Source organism: Hypanus sabinus, chromosome 1 (assembly GCF_030144855.1).
Source record: "Hypanus sabinus isolate sHypSab1 chromosome 1, sHypSab1.hap1, whole genome shotgun sequence".
Taxonomy (NCBI): Eukaryota; Metazoa; Chordata; class Chondrichthyes; order Myliobatiformes; family Dasyatidae; genus Hypanus; species Hypanus sabinus.
This window is the reverse complement of record NC_082706.1, coordinates 148904581-148927315: the sequence shown is the minus strand read 5'-3', so window position 1 is coordinate 148927315 and position 22735 is coordinate 148904581. Positions and strand designations below refer to the sequence as shown.

The 22735-nt window shown below is 40.9% G+C and overlaps 1 protein-coding gene across 1 annotated transcript in view; it reads right to left on the bottom strand.

Moving 5' to 3' along the window:
* The window catches only part of gra (granulito), a 75643-nt gene that overhangs the window by 35964 nt on the left and 16944 nt on the right, over positions 1–22735 (bottom strand). The window contains exons 2-3 of the mRNA XM_059978806.1: positions 21224–21321; positions 4585–4658 (exon numbers count right to left, since the gene is read on the bottom strand). Coding sequence (XP_059834789.1) covers positions 4585–4658; positions 21224–21321 — 172 coding nt within the window. The remainder of the gene's footprint in view (positions 1–4584; positions 4659–21223; positions 21322–22735) is intronic.

Genomic DNA, 22735 nt, shown 5'->3' with positions numbered 1-22735 from the left:
CAAAAACTGTAATAGTCAGACAACTGCTTTGGTCACTTTCATTCTTTCTCTGAGTAGCATCTTCCTTACTTGGTCCAATATGCTTTCCAAATAGAGGCACAAAGGTTGGCACCAGCAACTGTTTATCCTCTGTTGGGCAATGATTCATGGTGTTCAGTATGGAGACAGCTATGGCATCATCCAGTACATTTCTTAATTTGATTTCAGTTGGCTTCATTTCAAGAGATGTGACATGCAAGTAGCGGAATGATTCCAATCAAGTTGTAGTTATCTCAGCCAATCACCATGCTGGTCCTCTTGTTTTTTTTAACCACATACAAGATCAATGTGGCTTTTTGGTAGTTGTATTTAACTCTTACAAATATCATTCCCACAGGAATTTTCTCCAGTATAAGTTCTTAGTTGGATATCTGGAGGCTTCAGTTCAGTATCTTTCAATGCCTCTCGACTAATGTTGTGGAATGACTGAACTAGTGTATAATTCCATTTTAATCAATTTACCATTCACTTTTGGTATTAGCCATATTGCTTTTCTATTGTTAATTCTCACACTATAAACCTCAAGGCTACACATTCTTGTGTCACTCTCATTATCAGATTTTTCACCAACAGTACATACATTAGTGCTCTTTTTGAAACTGTAGCTTGACTTTTTATCTTTATCATTTCCCTATGCAGTCTATTTATTCTTTTCTGCCTGACATGCTATTTGTATGTGTCCTACTTTGGTGCATTTTCTGCAAGTTTCACCCTTAAATCTGCATTAATCTGCTGTATGTGAGCCCCTGCCACAATGGTAATACCATTTATTCAGCCAGGCCAGTTTCTGTTCAGACATCGTAATTATATTCACACTCACTTTCATTCCTGACTGCAACTCAAATGAATCTCTGTCTGGTGTTTCTGTTTCTATTGATACAGTAATTTCAATGGTTCTTTTAAAAGTAAGTTGTGCTTTAGTTAGGAGCCATTTCTGAATGCTTTTTTTTAAGATTCCAGAAACTAATTGATCTCTCAGTGCATCATTAAGCCCATTATTACTGAACTGACAATGCTCAATCTCTTCAATTCAAATTTGTAAAGAGATCAAAAAGTGTTGCAAGAAATATAAGGTTATGATAGTAGGTGTTTCAATTTTCCATATATTAACTGGACTCCAATGGGAAAGAGTTTGTCAAACATGGTCAGAAAAGTTTCCTTAATCAGTACATAGAAGTCCCAATTTGAGAGAGTGTGATGCTAGATCTCTGAGAAGGGAATATGACAGGGTAGTGAAATTTGTGTTGGGTAACACTTTGTGATCATAATGTCATTATGTTAAGTATGGAAAAGTATTGGTCTGGTCCTCAGGTCCAGATAGTATTTTTGTTTTTACACATTTTTAATAACCTATTCAATATATGTAATTTATTTATTTATTATTATGTTTTATTTTATTTATTACTATTATTTTTTCTCTCTCTGCTAGATTATATATTGCATTGAACTGATGCTGCTAAGTTAACAAATTTCATGTCACATGCCAGTGATAATAAACCTGAAATTGGAGAAAGGCTAATTTTGATGGTTCAGGAAGTATCTGTCAAGTGTGTGTTGAGATAAGTTGTTTTCTGGTAAAGGTGTACTTAGCAAATGAGAAGCCTGCAAAGGTGAAATTTTGAGAGCACTAAGTTTTATGTTCCTGTCAGAGTAAAATGCAAGGATAATAGATTTATGGAACCGTTGTTTTCGGGAGATTTTGATGCCCTGGTTAAGAAAAATAAGGAGGTGCACAGCAGGTATAGGCAGGTAGGAAGAAATAAGGTATTTGAGGTATATAAGAAGTGGAACAGAACACTTAAGAAGGAAATGGGGGGGGGGGGGGCTAAAAGATGGCATTGGATCGCTCTAGCAGATAAGGTGAAAGAGAATTCTAATGGCTCCTACAGCTGTTTTCACAGCAAAATGATAGCAAGGAACAAAATTGGTACTCCAGAAAATCAGAGCCAAAACAGATGGGGAAAATTTTTAATGGATTTTTTTTTCATCTGTATTTTCTCATGAGATGGACACAAAATCTACAGATGTGAGGAAATGCAGCAATGAGTTCATGGAACCTATACAGATTGCAGAGGAGGAACTGCTTGCTGTCCTCAGGCAAATTAAATCACTAGGGCCTGACAAGGTGCTCCTCATACCCTATGGGAGGTGTGTGCAGAAATTGCGGAGGCACCAGCAGAGATCCTTAGCCACGGGTGAAGTGCTGGTGGATTGGAGGACAGTTACAGTTGTTCTGTCGTTTAAAGTTCAAAGTTCATTTAATCATCAAACTACGTATACTATATACAACCTTGAGAGTTGTCTCCTTAGAGGCAGACACAAAACAAAAAACTTCAAAAGAACCCATTAACAAAAGTAGGCCGTCAAACACCCAAAACACAGATAAAAAAAATCATTCAAAGAATAAAAGTAAGCAAGTAACATTCAGAACTGAAGTTCACAAAAGTGAGTTCACAGCCATGAAGCCTGTCATTACTGTAGCTGTTCTAGGAGCCCATTAGTTGCAGGCTACAGTCTCAGTTCAGCACAGAAACACATAAACTTCAGCAAGCAGTGAGATGAACACCGACTCTGTTATCCTGACCCTTTCAATCTGGCCTGACAATCAAATCAGCCAAACAGCAGGTCGTTCCTTGCTCCCAGACCCAGGCCCGTTACCCACCACCTTAAATCAGCCCATGTCCAACCTTTCCAATGTAGCCTGGTGCTTAAGTCAGTCAAACATTGGCTTGTTCCTCGTTCTCAGGCCCAGGCCCTGCCACTTCAATTATGCCTGTGCAGGCTGCTGCAATTGTCCTGCACTTTTGAGATTTCAGTTCACAACACAAATATGCCAGGTTGTACAGGCAGTTCTAAAGCTCAGCTCTGAAAGGGAATTTACAGGCTATTGATTGTAATGATTGTTTTCAAGAAAAAAAACTGATTAATAAAGTAATTAGCAGTTATATTTGCTGCAGGCAAGTCATTGCTGTGCTTCACCAGACCCATCTTAAATCAAAAAAGGCTCTAAGAATAAGACAGGTTATTATAGGCTGGTGGGCCTGATATCAGTAGTGGGAAAGTTGCTGGAAAGTATTCCAAGGGACCCAATATATAAATATCTGAGGCACTGATTAGGGATAGTCAATATGGTTTTCTGCATGTTAGGTCATGTCTAACAAAACTTTTTTGAGGATGTTTCCTGGAAAGATGATAAAAGTAAAACTGTAGTGTTGTCTACATGGACTTTAGCAAGGGCGTGGACAAGGTCCCAAATGGGAGGTTGGTCAATAAGGTTCAGTCACTTAGCATTCAAGATAAGGTAGTAAAATGGATTAAATACTGGCTTCATCAAAGAAACCTCCCATGTGGTTGCTTCTCTGACTGGAGGTGTGCTGCAGGGATAGGTGTTAGGTCTGTTCTTATCTGGATGACAATGTGGTAAACCAGATCAGTAAATTTGCGAATCACAGCAAGATTGGGGGATGTAGTGGACTACGGAGAAGACTACCTAAGCTTGTAGCAGGATCTGGACCAGCTGGAAAAATGGGCTGAAAAAATGGCAGATGGAATTTAATGGAGGCAATTGTGAAATGTTGCACTTTGGGAGGTCAAACCAGGTTAAGTCTTATACGATGAATGTTAAGGCACTGAGGAGTGCAGCAGAACACAGAGATCTGTGAATACAGACTTCTAAATCCTTGAAAGTGGCATCACATGTAAATAGGGTCATAAAGAAAGCTTTTAGCACATTGGACTTCATAAATCAATGTACTGAGCATATGAGTTGGAGTGTTATGTTGAAATGGTGAGTCCTAATTTGGGGTATTGTGCATTTTTGGTCACATACCTACAGGAAAGATGTAAGTAAGAGTGAAAAATTGCAGAGAAAATTTACAAGGATGTTGTCAGGACTTGAATTATAAAGAAAGGTCAAACAGGTTAGGTATTTATTCCCTGGAGCATCAAAGATTGAGGGAAGATTTTATAGAGGTATATAAAATTATGAGTATAGAAAGGATAAATGCAAGCAGGCATTTTCCACTGAGGTTGGGTGAGACTAGAACAAGAGGTTATGGATTAAGGGTGAAAGGTGAAATGTTTAAGGGGAACATGGAGAGGGAACTTCTTCACTCAGAGGGTGGTATGAATGTAGAACAAGCTGCCAGTGTAAGTGGTGGATTAGGGTTGATTTTGGATAGATACACGGATAAGAGAGACATTGAGGGCTATTGTTTTGCAGCAGGTCAATGGGACTAGGCAGATTAATGGTTCAACACAGACTGGATGGGCTAAAGGGCCTGCTTCTGTGCTGTAGTGTTCTATGACTCTAACTTTTCAGTCACTAATATATTATTTCCTTACTTGTATTTTTAAAACTCAGGGAAATATTGTGTATGTTAATTACATTGTATAAATGAAAAATGATGATATGCTTTATCTTGTTTATAACACATAGCTTCATCTCATTTAGAAGAAAAATTCAGCATCCTAATCCTTAACATTTCTAATCTTAAGCAATCCAACACCTGGTTAGAGCACACATCAGCATGGAATTAATCCTACCCAGTTCTCTTCGTTCCATGAAACTTCATTTTGATGTAAAAGCGGTGGAAAGTAATCAACACATACTGTAGAATCTGGTGGAAGAGAAATTAAAAATTAATGATATAATTAATAAAATGTAAATAACTAAATGCTTGCTTACTTCCATGCAAAAGATCAATTGGCAAATGAAATAAAACGTAGAGCAATTTAACACAAAACACGCCTTCCAGGTCTACACTGAACATGACACCAATCCAATTTCACCAACCAGTTATTGTCTAAATCCCTTTTTTCCTTGCCTGTGCACGTGTCTGTCTAATGCCCCTTAAATGTTAAGACTGCATCTACATCTACCACCTCTCTGGTACTGTGTTTTACCACTCTATCTTAAATAAAATCCTGTCTTGCAAATCCCCTTCATAAACTTATTCACTCCAGCATTTGTCATTTCCACACTGGGAAAAAGAGTGTACCTACTCTTTATACACTTCTCATACTGTTGTATTTTTTCTATTAGGTTGCTCCTCAACTTCCAATGCTAACTATCTACTGCCAATCTTTGGCTTCTCCCGCAAAGCCAATGTCTAATCCAAATTACTACCTCATCTAATCCAAATTACTACCTCTGAACTTTCTTGACCAACCTCCCATGTGGGATTTGGCCAAAGGCCTTGCAAAAGTCCCTGTAGATAACCTCCACTGCCTTGCCTTCATCTATTTTCTTGGTAACTTACTCAAATAAGTCTATAAGATTGGTTAATCATGACCTGTCAAGCACAAAGTAATGTTGACTAACCCTAATTAGTCTTGTCTACCCAAATACTTATATATCAGTTCCCTTAGAACACCTTCCAATAACTTCCCCATGACTAATGTCAGGGTCACTGGCCTATCATTTCCTGACTTATTCTTAGAGCCTTTCATAAACAACAGAACAACGTTAGCTATCCTCCAATCCCCTTGCATCTCACCCGTGCCTATGGATGTTTTAAATATCTCAGCAAGGGCCCCTGCAATTCCTGCACTAGTCTCCCACAGGGTCCAAGTGAGCATATTGTCAGGCCTGGGGATTTATCCACTCTAATTTGTTTTTTGACAGCAAACATCTTCTCCTCTATAATATGTATATGATCCATGGCCTGCCTCACTTCTACAGACAGTGTCTGTCTTCCAAATAAATATAGATGCAAAAAATCCATTTAAGATCTCCCCATCTCTTTCAGATCTGCACACGGATTACCATTCTAATCTTCCAGAGGACCAATTTTGTCCTTTGCAATCCTGTTGCTCTAATTATATTTGTAGAAAGCCTTAGGATTTTCCTTCAGCCTATCTGCTGGTGGAACCTCAAGCCTTCTTTTAAATTCCCTGATTTCCTTCATCAGTGTTCTCTTACATTTCTCATACTCAAGTAACTTATCTGTTCCTACCTGCCCATATCTGCTATACACCTACTTATTTTTCTTAACCTGGGCCTCAATATCTCTCAAAAACCAAGGTTTCCTAAATCTGTTACCTTTGCCTTTTATTCGTACTGGATCATACAAACTCTATAGTCCCAAATATTTATTTTTGAAGGTGTACCTTTGTCAGAGGAACACCTTTCCCAATTGACACTTGTCAGATCTTTTCTGATACCATCAAAGCTAGCCTTTCTCCAATTTAGAATCTCAAAACGACCAGATATATCTTTTTCCATAAGTACCTTGAAACTAATGGCATAATGATCACTAGATGCAAAGTGTTCCCATGCACAAACCTCTGTCACCTGCCCTGTCTCATTCCCTAATAGGAGGTCTAGTATTGCATTCTCTCTAGTTGGGACTTCTAAGTACTGATTAAGGAAACTTTCCTGAATGCATATGACAAATTCTTTCCCATCCGGTCCTTTTATGGCATGGGAGTCCCAATCATTATGTGGAAAGTTAAAATCACTTGCTCTAAAAACTTAATGTTTCTTGCAACATCCTGCAATCTCTTGACAAATTTGCTCTTCTAAATCCTGCGTACTGTTGCGTGGTCTACAATATAAACCCATTAACGTGGTTGTACATTTCTTATTCCTCAGTTCTATCCATAAAGCCTCACTGAAGAAGTGTGGAATGAGCTGCCAATAGATGTAGGGTCAATTTCAACATTTAAGAGAAATTTGGATAGGTACTGTCCTGTCTGAACACTGTCATGACTTTTTCACTGACTAGTAATACCACCTCTCCCCCTTTAATCCCATCCGCTCTATTAACATCTAAGATAACAGAATCCCGGAACACTGAGTTGCCAGCCCTGCCCATTCTTCAACAAAGTCCAATTTAACCCTAATCTAATCATGGGACAATTTACCTAAATAATTTTCCTCCTTTTAGACTGGGAGGAAAGCAGAGGACCTAGAAAAATCCCACACATTCTATGGGGAGGATATACAGAGAATTCTTACAGACAACAAGGGGATATTTGCATGGAGTTCTGCATAGGTATGTTACAATGAGACAGGGAAAGGATGGTAGGGTACAGGAACCATGGTGTACAAAGGCTGTTGAAAATCTAGTCAAGAAGAAAAGAAAAGCTTACGAAAGGTTCAAAAAACTAGGTAATGATAAAGATCTAAAAGATTATAAGGCTAGCAGGAAGGAGAGCCAGAAGGAGCCATGAGAAGGCCTTGGTGAGCAGGATTAAGGAAAACCCCAAGGCAGTCTACAAGTATGTGAAGAGCAAGAGGATAAGACATTAGAGAATAGGACCAATCAAGTGTGACAATGGAAAAGTGTGTATGGAACCGGAGGAGATAGCAGAGATACTTCATTTCTTTGGCAGTTTGAACAGGGCACGACTGCGCTAAGCACGTGAAAATTGGCCTGTGAGATCAGCGGGAGAGTTTAAAAAGCAAGCAGATTACCAGAGCGGGCGATGGAGTAGTGGGAGACAGAGTAGGAAGGCTTTGGCTTGAGAGGCTTTAGCGAGCAGAGGCTGAGGACAAGCTTCACTCCAAGTGAGGTAAGGTCGGGTAAGCTCCTTTAATTAATCTAATTAACTTAGAAGTAGGTAATGGAGGCAGCAGTTAGGGCAGTCGGGTGCTCCATTTGCAGTTTGTGGGAAGTCAGGGCGAACACAATTGTCCCTGATGACTACACCTGTAAAAGGTACATCCAGCTGCAGCTCCTGACAAACTGAGTTAGGGAGCTGGATGAACTTCGGATCATTTGTGAGGCAGAGGCAGAAATAGACAGGAATTTCAGGGAAATAGTCACCCCGAAAAGTCAGGAGACAGGTAGCTGGGTGACTGTCAGGAGCGGGAAGGGGAATAGACAGGAAGAGCAGAGCACCCCTGTGGCCATTCCCATCAATAATAAGTATACCGTTTTGGATACTGTTGGTGGGGACGACCTACCAGGGACAAGTGGCAGTAGTCGCATTTCTGGCACCGAGACTGGACTCTCAGCACAGAAGGGAAGGAGGGAAAAGAGGAGAGCAGTAGTGATAAGGGATTCGATAGTTAGGGGAAAGGTTAAGAGGTTCTGTGGGAGAGATCAAGAATCCCAGATGGTCTGTTGTCTCCCTGGTGCCATGGTCCGCGATATCTTGGATCAAATTCTCCATATTCTCAAGAGGGAGGGTGAGCAGCCAGATGTCATGGTCTACGTAGGGACCAATGATGAAGGAGGAGGTCCTGCAAAGAGAGTTTAGTGAGTTAGGTGCAAAGTTGAAGGACAGGACCTCCAGGGTTGCAATCTCAGGATTACTACCCGTGCCACTTGCTAGTGAGGCTAGAAATAGGAGGATAATGCAGCTAAATATGTGGCTAAGGAGTTGGTGCAGGAGGGAGGGGTTCATGTTTCTGGACAATTGGGCCTTGTTCCAGGGAAGATGGAACCAGTTCCAATGGGATGGGTTGAACCTGAACTGGAGGGGGTCTAATATCCTTGCGGGAAGGTTTGTTAGTGCTACTCTGGGGGGGGGGGGAGGGGGGAGGTTAAACTAGATTTGCAGGGGTAGGGGAACCAGAGCGTTAAGAGCAGATAGTGAGGTGGAGAAGGAAAAAGGTCATGCGAGAAGTGCAAGTATAGTGCATGGAGTAAAGCCAGATCTAACATATAAAGAGGCTTTGAGGAAAGAGAAGCAGAATAAAGGATGTAAAGGTAGTAAGGTAGAAGGGCTAAAGTGCATGGACAAAGGTAATGAACTGAGAGCTTGGATACATACATGGAAATATGATGTAGTGGCCATTACAGAGACTTAGCCAGCACCACAGCAGGAATGGATTCTCATTATTTCTGGATCTGTGTTTTAAAAGGGATGGGGGGAGGGGAGGAGGGATGGCATTACTGGTCAGGGATATTATAACAGCTGCAGAAAGGGTGGGTAATGTAGCAGGATCCTCTTTTGAGTCAGTATGGGTGGAAGTCAGGAACAGGAAGGGAGCAGTTACTCTACTGTGAGTATTCTATAGGCCCCCCTGGTAGCAGCAGAGATACCGAGGAGCAGATTGGGAGGCAGACTTTGGAAAGGTGCAAAAATAACAGGGTTGTTATCATGGGTGACTTTAACTTCCCTAATATTGATTGGCACCTGATTAGCTCCAATGGTTTAGATGGGGCAGAGTTTGTTAAGTGTGTCCAGGACAGATTCCTGTCATAGTATGTTGACAGGCCGACTAGGGGGAATGCCATACTAGATCTAGTATTAGGTAATGAACCGGGTCAGGTCACAGATCTCTCAGAGCGTGAGCATCTGGGGGACAGTGACCACCACTCCCTGGCCTTGAGCATTATCATGGAAAAGGACAGAATTAGAGAGAACAGGAACATTTTTAATAGGGGAAGGGCAAATTATGAGGCTATAAAGCTAGAACTTGCAGGTGTGAATTGGGATGATGTTTTTGCAAGGAAATGTACTATGGACATGTGGTTGATGTTTAGGGATCTCTTGCAGGATGTTAGGGATAAATTTGTCCTGATGAGGAAGATAAAGAATGGTAGGGTGAAGGAACAATGGATGACAAGTGGGGTGGAAAATCTAGTCAGGTGGAAGAAGGCAGCATACATGAGGTTTAGGAAGCAAGGATCAGATGGAGCTATTGAGGAATATAGGGTAGCAAGAAAGGAGCTTAAGAAGGGGCTGAAGAGAGCAAGAAGGGGACATGAGAAGCCCTTGGCGAGCAGGGTAAAGGAAAACCCTAAGGCATTCTTCAATTATATGAAGAACAAAAGGATGACAAGAGTGAAGTTAGGACCGTTTAGAGATAAAGGTGGGACGATGAGTCTGGCGGCTGTGGAAGTGAGTGAGGTCCTCGATAAATACTTCCCTTCGGTATTCACCAATGAGAGGGAACTTGGTGACAGTGAGGACAATATGAGTGAGGTTGAAGTTCTGGAGCATGTTGATATTAAGGGAGTGGAGATGTTGGAGTTGCAAAAAAATATTAGGATGGATAAGTCCCTGGGGCCTAATGGAATATTCCCCAGGCTGCTCCATGAGGCAAGGGAAGAGATTGCTGAGCTTCTGGCTAGGATACTTATGTCCTCGTTGTCCACGGGAATAGTACCGGAGGATTGGAGGGAGGTGAATGTTGTCCTCTCATTCAAAAAAGATAGTAGGGATAGTCTGGGTAATTATAGACCAGTGAGCCTTACATCTGTGGTGGGAAAGCTGTTGGAAAAGATCCTTAGAGATAGGATTTACGGGCATTTAGAGAATCATGATCTGATCAGGGACAGTCAGCATGGCTTTATGAAGGGTAGATCATATCTAACAAGCCTTTTAGAGTTCTTTGAGGAGGTGACCAGGCATATAGATGAGGGTAGTGCAGTGGATGTGATCTACATGGATTTTAGTAAGGCATCTGCTAAGGTTCCACATGGTAGGCTTATTCAGAAAGTCAGAAGGCATAGGGTCCAGGGTATTTTGGTCAGGTGGATTCAGAATTGGCTTGCCTGCAGAAAGTAGACCATCGTGGTGGAGGGAGTACATTCAGATTGAAGGGTTGTAACTAGTGGTGTCCCCACAAGGGTTGGTTCTGGGACCCCTACTTTTCATGATTTTTATTAACGACCTGGATGTGGGGGTAGAAGGGTGGGTTGGCAAGTTTGCAGACGACACAGAGGTTGGTGGTGTTGTGGATAGTGTAGAGGATTGTCAAAGATTGCAGAGAGACGTTGATAGGATGCAGAAGTGGGCTGAGAAGTGGCAGATGCAGTTCAACCCGGAGAAGTGTGAGGAACAAACTTTGGAGGGACAAACTTCAAGGCAGAGTACAAAGTAAATGGCAGGATACTTGGTAGTGTGGAGGAGCAGAGGGATCTGGGGGTACATGTCCACAGATCCCTGAATGTTGCCTCACAGGTAGATAAGGTAGTTAAGTATGACATCAATAGGATGCAAAACTGGGCTGAGAAGTGACAGATGGAGTTCAATCCAGATAAGTGTGAGGCAGTTCATTCTGGTAGGTCAAATATGATGGCAGAATATAGTATTAATGGTAAGACTCTTGGCAGTGTGGAGGATCAGAGGGATTTTGGGGTCCAAGTCCATAGGACACTCAAAGCTGCTGTGCAGGTTGACTCTGTGATTAAGAAGGCATAAGGTGCATTGGCCTTCATCTACCATGGGATTGAGCTTAAGACCGAGAGGTAATGTTATAGCTATATAGGCCGTTGGTTCAGACCCTACTAGGAGTGCTGTGCTCAGTTCTGGTCACTTCACTACAGGACGGATGTGGAAACTATAGAGAGGGTGAGAGTCATTGATCGTGTGGATAGTCAGAGACTTTTTCCCAGGGCTGAAATGGCTATCATGAGAGGGCACAGTTTTAAGGTGCTTGGCAGTAGGTACAGAAGAGATGTCAAGTGTATGATTTTTATGCAGAGAGTGGTGAGTGCGTGGAATGGGCTGCCAGCAACGGTGGTGGAGGCAGATATGATAGGGTCCTTTAAGAGACTCTTAGATAGATTCATGGAGCTTAGAAGACTAGAGGGCTATGGGTAACCCTAGGTAATTTCAAATGTAAGTATATTTTCTGCAGAGCTTTGTGGGTTAAAGGTTTTCTATGTTTCTAATATTGGGATTGAATACCGCACTCTAATGTTCCAAGCTGTGACAGCATTGTGCTAACTGATAATTATTATAGTTCATTGTACTTTCTGCTTCTTTTATATTCAAGGGTCCTTTGCAATTTCAGCCTTCTAAACCTTATATTTGCTTCCCTTTACTTTTGATAAATATTACAATATACCGCAATCCAAGTTTCTGTCTTTCCTGTCTTTCATTTCACAAGAACAAGCTAATCCTGAACTCTAACCAGCTGGCCTTTAAAGAACTCCATATTACATGGTAGCTCTCAATTGCCTCTTCCCAATTCCTGCTTATTACTGTTTCTGCTTATAACTTTCCTGCAATTTAATGCTTTCTCCCAAAGAGCAGTTTTATTCTTATTCTAGCTGGTTGCCAGAGACCACAGGGGTCTGATTTGAGACCGATTCTTTTTACATTATATGTCAATAACTTGGATAATGGAATTGATGGCTTTGTTGAAAAGTTTGCAGATGATATGAAGATGGGTGGAGGAGCAGGTGATTTTGAGAAAGTAGGGAGGCTTCAGGAGGACTTAGATTAAGAGATCAGACAAAAAAATGGCATATGGAATTCAGCATCAGAAGTGCATGGTGTTACGAACCCTGTAACTGGGTGTCTTACCAGCAAAGATAGGAGTAGCCATTGAAGTCTGATGATACTATTTTTAACAGTATTTATTAGTAAAAATACACAAAAATAATATCAATGCAAATATACAAATAATATACGTCATCGATACTAAACCTAAAAGTGCGTGTATAATAACAATAAGAAAATAGCTCTATCGTTGTCTAGGGGATAATGAATTGTCCGATGGAAATATAAAGTTCAGTTCAGTTCATGCAGGCTGCGGTAGTTGTTGATCGCTGTGTTGCAATTGTTGGAGAGAGAGAGAGAGAGAGAGAGAGAGAGAGAGAGTAACAGCTATTGACTTGCCGACTTTCCTTTACGATCTTGATCCGTCAATGCGTTGTTGTTGTGGCCATTCACATATGACCCCTCCGTCCTTTAGCTAGACCGTTCCATGGTAGACTCGTCACCCGAGCAAGGGTGGACACACACACAAGCCCCCACTGGTCTCATAGCGTCTCTCCTGGTGCGTCTGAGGGGTGTTCCCCAGACCTTACTTTTATCCCCACTCACGGGCTCTCAGGTGTCAATCAGGTTGGGATGATGCAACCCATCAACCAGACCACTCTGGTTGCCCCCTGTGGGGTTTCAATGAATAGAACAGTACTCAATACACAATCCTTCTCCAAGAGACAATAGCAGTAATCAGTGGTTCCGTTCCACTTTTGTTAGGAGGAGACATTCCACTTTTGTGTATCTCTGCATTGTCTCTCTCTCTCATTTCCTTGGTATCAGACCCGAAATAGTAGCGATTTTGCAATTCTCAAAAAGGGGAGGGGGCGACTTTGCACCCTTCTGCCCATCAGAGTTGCTCCTCATTCGTAACACCCCCATCCTTCTAAGAATTTTCACCCAAAAGGGGAAAATTAACTAATGCAGAGTCTTACAGAATTTCAGAATCTAACACAATATAAAAGAGTTTTCACTACAGAGTAATACAGTTATACATTCAATTTAGCATCTAAACAGTTAGCGATTACATTGTCACTTCCTTTAATATCTTAATATCTTGTACATTAATAAATTCCTGTAGCATCAGACTCCAATTTAATAACCACTTATTTTTTATTCCTTTTCTTCAGCAAAAACAAAACTAAAGGGTTGTGATCTTATGTATATAATGCAAAATGTGAACCAATACATGTGTGATTATTCTGTAGTACATTACAAAAGTTTATGCAAATACTAATCTTCATTTTACTTTTAAACTTAACAGTCAATCTTCCATGGTGTTGTCTTTATTATTTACATGCTTTGTCGAAATCCCTTAAAACCAGATCCTGTTATTTAAAGTGGCATTTTTTTTTAACCTTTGCCTCTTTTCCACTTAACTCTCACGTGGTTAGCTTGCTCACCAGTGTGGAATAGGCTTTCGCATACTCCTTTCATAGGAGTCATTTTATCAACAATGTTTTTCCAACTTAGCCCATCTGCTGAACTGCCACACCATTCTTTAGTTTTAAGCAAGTCATTAGTTTTATCTTCAGGACCCTTCACTCTATTAGTTTTCAGTTTAACATTTGTAAGTGATCCCTCTTTGTCCAAACAACATTTCAAATTCTGCCTCTTCACAGCACACCCTTGAATAACATTAGCAAATGGGGTACCTTTACATTCCAAATCAAACTGTAATTGATTCACAGGCACCGTGTTAACAAGCCATTGTTCCCTCAGCCTGGTTACTGCTTCTGAAACCAATTCTGACTTAAAATTTTCTTTATTCAATTTAGGAACTACACATTTCCCTTCCCCTTCAATAATAATATTCACGTGACCAGCTTCCATCTCCTTACTAACTTTTAACACATCTAACACAAACAACTGGGAATTCTCACTTCCCACTAGTACCAAGGTTAACCCTTTCTTCACGGAACCGAGTCCATTTGACCTAAAAGGACTGCATTCCTTTTCAACCAAATCAGATACCTCAGACCTGATACCTGAGTTTCATTACTAGGTTTAGTACCATGTGCATCCACATCTTGAACACACTCAGACGGGACATCTGCCTCTGCCAGGCTTTCAATGCCCGTCCCCTTTTCAAATTCTAAGTTCCCCTGATCCTCCCAGTTACACTCTGGGCTACTCCCTTCTGGAGTAAACTCAAGTGCGGGTTAAAACAACCTCATCTGTCAACCCAGCAGACTCCTTCAAGGTAATGGCATCCTTTTCATCTAGGACTGCCCTTATTTCATTATCGGGAACACATTTAAAATTTTCAACTTCTTCAAACAGTTCTGTCAAGCCAGACAAATCATCCATGTCCAATCCTGGACCTTCTAACTGCCTTATCTGTTTCTCATCTTTACTCCGTGCCTCTATACATTTCCTCCTGGCTAAGGGTAGGTTTACCTCCTCTCCTTTACTCTCCTTCACCTCCCTATTCTCCGTTTTACCATCCCCTAACCCCTCTTGGTACAGGGTCGGTAAAAATGTCTTGACCAAATCAAAACAGGACTCATTTAAACTGGTCTCTTTCTCAGCTGCCTTTCTCGACATGCTGCGAGTGATCGCGCATGCGGGATAGATCTTGGAATATAGAGGCGGGTCCTCAACACTTACAGGCTGGCTCGTCAGCTTCATTGCTGACCACATCTCACCACCTGCTAAATCGTTACCAAGAAGGACGTCCAAGCTAGCTCTCGGGAATTCTGATCGCACCCCTAGTTCAACTGGTCCAGGTACCAGATCACAACTTATGATGATCCTATGCAAAGGCACAGCTTCTGTCCCTTTTCCTATGCCTCTCAAAACTACCTCTCCCGTCTCAGGACCAAAATCTAGTACCTCACCGAGAATCAATGACTGCTCAGCTCCAATATCCCTCCAGATCCGCACTGGAACTGATGTTTCTCCCTCTTTCACAGACACGGTCCCTTCTGAAATAAATTTCTCACGCCCCCTCGTATTTTATCTACCTGGGCCTTTCTTGTTGATTTGCCGATTGACACAATACACCCTGTAGGGACTGCTGCGTTCCCTTTTCCTGTCTCCTTCCTCCGAGCAAAGCACTTAGATGCAATATGATCAACCTTTCCACAATTAAAACAGGTCAAGCCGGGAACCCTCCTGCCGGCTTACCTTTCTTCCTCCTTACCTTTACCACTAGCTCCCGGCTGAATTTCTGCCTCAGCCGGCGGGCTTTCTCTACCATTCCTACGGTCTTCCTGGTAACTCTTAGTTGAGGAAAACTTCGTCTTGTGGGTTAGGGCATATTCATCTGCGAACCTGGCAAATTCTGATATGGACTTATTCCGCTTCTCGTTTAAATATATCCAGATATCATCCGAAACACAACCTTTAAATTCCTCAATCAGAATTAACTCCCTGAAATGCCGAAAATCCTCTTCCACCCTTTCTGCCGCACACCAACGATCCAAGAGCCCACCCTTCTCATAAGCAAACTCTGCATACGTCTGATTCCACACTTCCTGTAAATCTCTGAACTTTTGTCTATATGCCTCAGGTACCAATTCGTAGGCCTGAAGGATGGCCTGTTTTACTTACTCATAATTCTCATACTCCTCCACAGACAACGCCACATATGCCTGTTGTGCCTTCCCTTTTAACACACTTTGTAACAATGCCACCCACTGATCTCTGGGCCACTTCTGATTCACTGCCACCTTTTCAAAATGCAAGAAGTAACTATCAACATCCGTCTCCTCGAACGGAGGTACTAACCTAAACTCCCTACTAACATTAAACCTCTCCTCTCAGTCTGCCTCTTGGACCCTTCTCTCTTGCTTTAACTTCTCCATGTCCAGCTCATGCTGCCTCTGTTTCTCCTTCTCCTTTTCGTCTGCTTCCAGCTGTTGTAACCTACGTTCATGCTCCCTTTGCTTTTCAGCTGCTTCCAGCTGTTTTAACCTCATTTCATGCTCCCTCATTGCCCCTAACTCCTTTAGCTGGAGCTTGTACTCCCTTTTCCTCTGTTCCGCGTCCAGCCTCAATTTTTCCAACTCTAACTGAGCCATCCCAATAGCTGGTACCTTTTCAGGGATCTTTTCCAATACCTCAGCCGAAAACACATTCTTCTCAATATAATACTGAGTTATGGCCCTCCGCATCTCCCACTTTTTCATTGACGACCTCACATCTGCGAGATTTAGTCCTTCCGCAATATTTACCAAGTCCGTCTTTGTGGCCTCCTCTAGCGCCTTCAAAGTCGGGTTTTGTGTAAATTCGTCTATGTCCATCTTTGCTGGTTTCCCGTCTGGTTACCCGCGCAACCAGATCCAAATCTGGACTTAAAAGCCTGATTCACTGGCCCTCCAATTTGGTATCAAATCTCGAGACGAGGCCCTAAGTTGTTACGAACCCCGTAACTGGGTGTCTTACCAGCAAAGATAGGAGTATCCGTTGAAGTCTGATGATACTATTTTTAACAGTATTTATTAGTAAAAATACATAAAAATAATATCAATGCAAATATACAGATAATATACGTCATCGATACTAAACCTAAAAGTGCGGGTACAATAATAATCAATAAGAAAATAGCTCTTTCATTGTCAAGGGGATAATGAATTGTCCGATGGAAATATAAAGTTCAGTTCAGTTCATGCAGGCTGCGGTAGTTGTTGATCGCTGTGTTGCAATTGTTGGAGAGAGAGAGAGAGAGTAACAGCTATTGACTTGCCGACTTCCCTTTACGATCTTGATCGGTTGATGCGTTGTTGTTGTGACCATTCACGTATGACCCGTCCGTCCTTTATCTAGACCATTCCATGGTGGACTCCTCACCCAGGCAAGGGTGGACACACACACAAGCCCCCACCGGTCTCGTAGCGTCTCTCCTGGTGCATCTGAGGTGTGTTCCCCCAGACCTTACTTTTATCCCCACTCACAGGGTCTCAGGTGTCAATCAGGTTGGGTTGATGCAACCCATCAACCAGACCACTCTGGTTGCCCCCTGAGGGGTTTCAATGAATAGAACAGTACTCAATACACAATCCTTCTCCAAGAGACAATAGCAGTAATCAGTGGTTCCATTCCACTTTTGTTAGGAGGAGACATTCCACTTTTGTGTATCTCTGCGTTGTCTCTCTCTCATTTCCTTTGCGATTCTCAAAATGGGGGGGGGGCGACTTTGCACCCTTCTGCCCATCAGAGTTGCTCCTCATTCGTAACAATAGTAATGCATTTTGATAGAAGAAATGAAAAGGTTGACTATTTTCTAAATAGTGTGAAAATACAACAAAGGGATCTAAAGGTTAATTTGCAGGTTGAGTCTAAGGTGAAGAAGGCAAATGCAATTCTAGCATTCATTTCAAGAGGACTCGAATATAAAAGGAAGGACGTATTGTTGAAACTTTAACTTTATAAAACACTGATGAGGCCGAAGCAGGTTTGGGCCCCTAACCTGTCTTTGAAAGGATGTGCTGAGACTGTGGAGGGTTCAAAGAAGGTTCATGAAAATGATTCCAGGATTGAATGGCTTGTCATATGAAGAATATGTGATGTCTCTGGGCCTGTATTCACTAGAATTTTGAAGAATAAGGGGTGACCTCATTGAAACCTATCAAATCATGAAAGGCCTTGATAGAGTGGACGTCAAGAAGATGTTTCCTATGGTGGGAGAGTCTAAGACCAGAGGACATAGCCTCAGAATAAGGGAGTGTCCTTTTAGAACAGAGATGGGGAGGAATTTATTTAGCCAGAGAGCAGTGAATCTATGGAATTCTTTGCCAAAGGCAGCTGTGGAGGCCAGGTCTTTATGTATATTTATGGCAGAGGGTGATAGGCATGAAAGGATACGGGAAGAAGGCAGGAGATTGGGGTTGAGAGGAAAATTGGATAAACCATGATGCAATGGCAGAACTGACTCAATGGGCCAAATGGCCTAATTCTACTCTCATGGCCTTATATTAAAGTCTGATGCATCTCGGGTATCTGATGGAATAATACGTATTTTATTTGCAGAAATGGAGCTTATATTTCATGCCCAAACATTGGTTAGGTTCTTGTTATTTGGCTATATCTTTACTGCTGTAAGACATACACAATTTTTTTCTTTACATCCCATGTTTGGAAATAAATGGTACAGTTCAAACGAAGATGCTTTTGCATCAATTTTAGTCCTATGGTATAGTGTTGCAAGAACTATAAGAGACTAGAAATGTTAAGAAATAGTAAGCAATGACACCATCAGTGCCTTCCAGAGAGGAACAACAGAATAACTGCAATTTGCAACATGATTCCCCAAAATTCTAAAATTCTTTAAAATATTCTCTTGGCATTCAAGGGGGAACATGTGCAGTTATAGGCAAGGAGTGTTGCACTCGTATACCTGACCAGACTACATATAATTGAATTGGCTGAACACAATTGTAAAGAAGCAGCTAAGATACATCATTCTGATGGATCGAATTTCTTTGACTGGATCTAATTAAGTCTAGGAAACTGGGATTACTTGATACAATGAGTCATTATATTTGCGCTGACATGCCTAATCAGAATTTATATCTTAATTGCATGTATGAGGAACATTAATAATAGAACTGCTTAAACTCACATATGTGCACCGACTCATATGGACGATGCACCTGACAATGGCATAATTCTATAAATACCCTCTTAACTTGGGTGAAATTTTAGTTATTTTATACTTAACACAGGTACTACAAGTTTTCCTGACTCTGATTCTTCAGATGCAATGATTAGACCATGAAGACTTTAAAACAAAGGAGCAGAATTAGGCCATTCTGCCCATCAAGTCTGCTCTGCTATTCCATCATGGCAGATTTATTACCACCCTTAAACCCCATTCCCTTGCCTTCTCTCTATAACCTTTGACACCCTTATTAACCAAGAACCTATCAACCTCTGCTTCAAATATACACAATGACTTGGCCTCAACAGCCATCTGTGGTAATGAATTCCACAGATTCACCACCAACGGGCTAAAGAAATTCCTCCTCATTTCTCTTTTGAAGGGGCGTCCTTCTATTCTGAGGCTGTGCCATCTGGTCCTAGACTCCCCCACTATAGGAAACATGCACTCCACGTCCACTCTTTCTAGGCCTTTCAATACTCGATAGGTTTCAATGAGATCTCCCTCATTTTTCTAAATTCCAGTGAGTGCAGACATAGGGCCCTCAAACAGACCTCAAACGGACCAAAACCTTTCATTCTTGGTATCATTCTCATGAACATTCTCTGAATCCTCATATCCTTTCTTAGATAAGGGGCCTAAAACTGCTTACAATACTCTTAGTGCGATGTGGCAAATGCCTCATAAAGCTTCAGCATTACAGTCCACATTCTAAATGTGTGATTTAGAATCAAAGAGGTTTCAATTGGGTGTAGAATTGTTACTTCTCTTGTAGTTTAACATTCCAATGCGTGCTTGTATTCTTATGTAATTACATATATACATGTAATTCTTTTGTGAACGTTTCACTTAATATGGTATGGCTGTATCTGCATTTTTCTTGAAGCTTCTTAGTTTTCAGTAGCAGGTGTCACGTTACTTGAATCTGGCCATACCATAGATTAATTGTTATCAATTTTTTGTTATCTCTAATCTGAGTATGATACAATTATGGTGGCTTTTTTTTCCTTTGTCTTTTCTTTGTTCTCTCAGCTCCTGTTTCTTGTTCATCTTCCACTCTTGAAAAACTTAATAAAACAATTATAAGCATAAATTTTATGCCTTATTCTTGACTTCTGAAGAACCTTTGGATCACAGAAGTATCAGGATAAAAAAAGCAGTTAATAATCGTACAGTCAGTACAGTTGCTTCCTCAAAACTCCTGCAACTCTACATAAAGGTGAGTTGAGATTAGGGAAAATGAATTGCTACAGGTTGAATATACTGTGGTGATAACCCAGCTATCTTGTGCACATATGTAGGGGAAAAAACGTGGTTTCAGTCCAGCCTTGCATTAGTAGAGAGGGAAAGCTTCAAATTGAAAGACACTCCTACATTATCTGGGACATGCACACAGTCAATGGCACCTTACACAAATGGAAAACAGCCAGTGTTGCAAATCTGATATCTCACTCATTTGAACTGACCTCATTGGTGGAAAAGATGATTTAGCTGGGTTGGTCTGGACAAGATAACATCAGTTACCTGCTTAAAACAAGCCACAGGTAGATCTTGTATACATCTCTGGCAAACACATCGCTAAGAAAATAAGTTGAGAGATCAGGGCAACTGTTCCAATTGCTCTGTTTAAGCTTGGCACCAAATCCAACAGTCAGTTCTGCAAATATTTGTTACCACCTGATGACATTTTCTTCACCTTCTCAGGCATTAATATCAAGACAAATCATTATTGGCTTATACTGACCATGCTGGGTACGTGGTTAACAGATGGGAGGGAATCTTGAAATCCAAAACTCATCTGATTTACTCCAAAGATTAGTAAGATTGTAGACAGAGTCTCCATAATGAGTGATTTGTAATTGTTATTCACATCCAAAGCCTTCAATTAGTTTTCAACATCATAATAAGTATGCTTTCATGATGTATCTATAAAAGTTTGGCATAGATAGGTTGAATTCACACAGTCTTTTTCCTTAACATTTGTATTTACACAGAGGTTAGCATATATATGGAATATACAGAGGAAATGTTTGAGGCAGGTACAATAAGAACTTTTAAAAGAAATTTGGACAGGTTCATGGATGGAAAAGGTTCAGAAAAATATAGGCCAAGAGCAGATAAATAGGACTTGCTTGGATGAGCATCTTAGTCAGCATGTATCAGTTGGGCCAAAAGGCCTGTTCTGCGCTGTATGATTCTATGACTTTAATTCTTATTGTTAGGATCATACTATCCAGCAGCATCTTATAGAATGAATGCCTGCTGTTGATATCCTACATACAGTGATTTTGCATATATACTAAAATATTTTGACACAATTATTTAAATAAGATGTTGGTAGAATAGTGGTTGCAATAAATAGAGCATTTTGCATGCTCTACCAAGGCAATAAACAAGGCCACTTACCTATCTCAGTAGATAAACGATGCAATGGTCTTGCTGGTTTCAGGGATTTGCGGATTACCGGTACCTTTCTAGTGGTATCCATGATTATTGGAGAGATCCTGTTACAAAACTTTCAGTTTTTAAACTATACAATAAATAAGCTAATAAAAGCAAATTTTAAATAATTTAAATAATATTGAATAACAGTAGATAATGCAAAAAATCTATAAATTACATTAAACCACATATAACATCTCTGTAACTAATTTTTAGCACTAAAGTGCTTTGGGACATAGCAAAGACATATGTGCAAATACACATTCCTTTTAATGACATTCCAAAAAGTTATCTTAAATTCTTGATGAGAAATGGTTCATATTTTAATTTTTGGAATAATACCTTGGAGTAGCAAAATCAAAGTCTGTGCAAGAGCGAGAACCATTGAAATAAAGCAAGTCTCATTGCATGTGAGTTTTATTTGGACCAATAAAAGAAGTGAGGTTTAAGTGGAGCACCATTATGGGAGCAGCCATTTTTGGAGTGGACAGAATTAGAGTCAGGTAATGAGCTTTGATGAAAAGAGGCAGAGGCCAAGGTCTTAGCGGCCTCTTTAGAATGGCCATTGTAGAAGTCTGAGGTCTGACGTTTCAACAAGGAGGCACAGATGAGTATCAGGAAAGAACAGGAAAGGATTTATTTTATATAGATCTAGAAGGATGTCAAATTACAACTAATGAAAAAGGGATGCAGGATCAGGTGATGCATTGCAGCTATAAGATGTGGGATCTGGTGGACCCACTGTGTTGCCTAATGACCACATCTGCAGTGAGTGTTTGTTGTTCTAGGAACTCAGGCTCAAGCTGGAATCTGAGTTTCAAACATTGTGATGCATCACAGAGGGAGAGAGTAACCTGGACACTGTTATTCAGGAAGCAGTCACATTTCAAATCTGGTTTGTAGCCAGAGACAAGTGAGGTGGGTGATTGGGAATCCAAGAAATAGTGCTGGAGAAGCCTCAGATCTTGAGCTTGCCTAACAAGTCTGAGATTGTTCTCCCTGTGAAGATGAATGTGGAGGCAAAAGGAGGGATGGCACAGTGGCTCAGGGAACCATTCAGAGGGACGTGGAGGGAGAGAAAAGAAACGTAGATATAATTGGGAAAACGGTAAATGTGTGGCCCAAAGATTTGTGTGGGAGAAGATAGTTTCAATTTGTGGGACATTTGCACCAGTAAATCCTGAACTACCCTGGGACCAGAGTCCTAATAAATCACATAACTAGGTATGTTAATAGGATTTTAAACTAAGGGTGGTGGTGGGTTCAATAGCTTGGAGAAGTATGGATAAAGTAAAAATGAAGGAAAGAGCAGGAGAGGTTACTGAAGACTCCAGAATAAAGAGTAAGACAAAAAGTTTAGAAAGAGGTAAGAATTTAACTCAGGCAACATGGAGATAAAATTGAAAAGAACAATGGTGAATACAGGACTGGGATATTATATTTAGATGCATACAATATACAAAAAAAAGTAGAGGA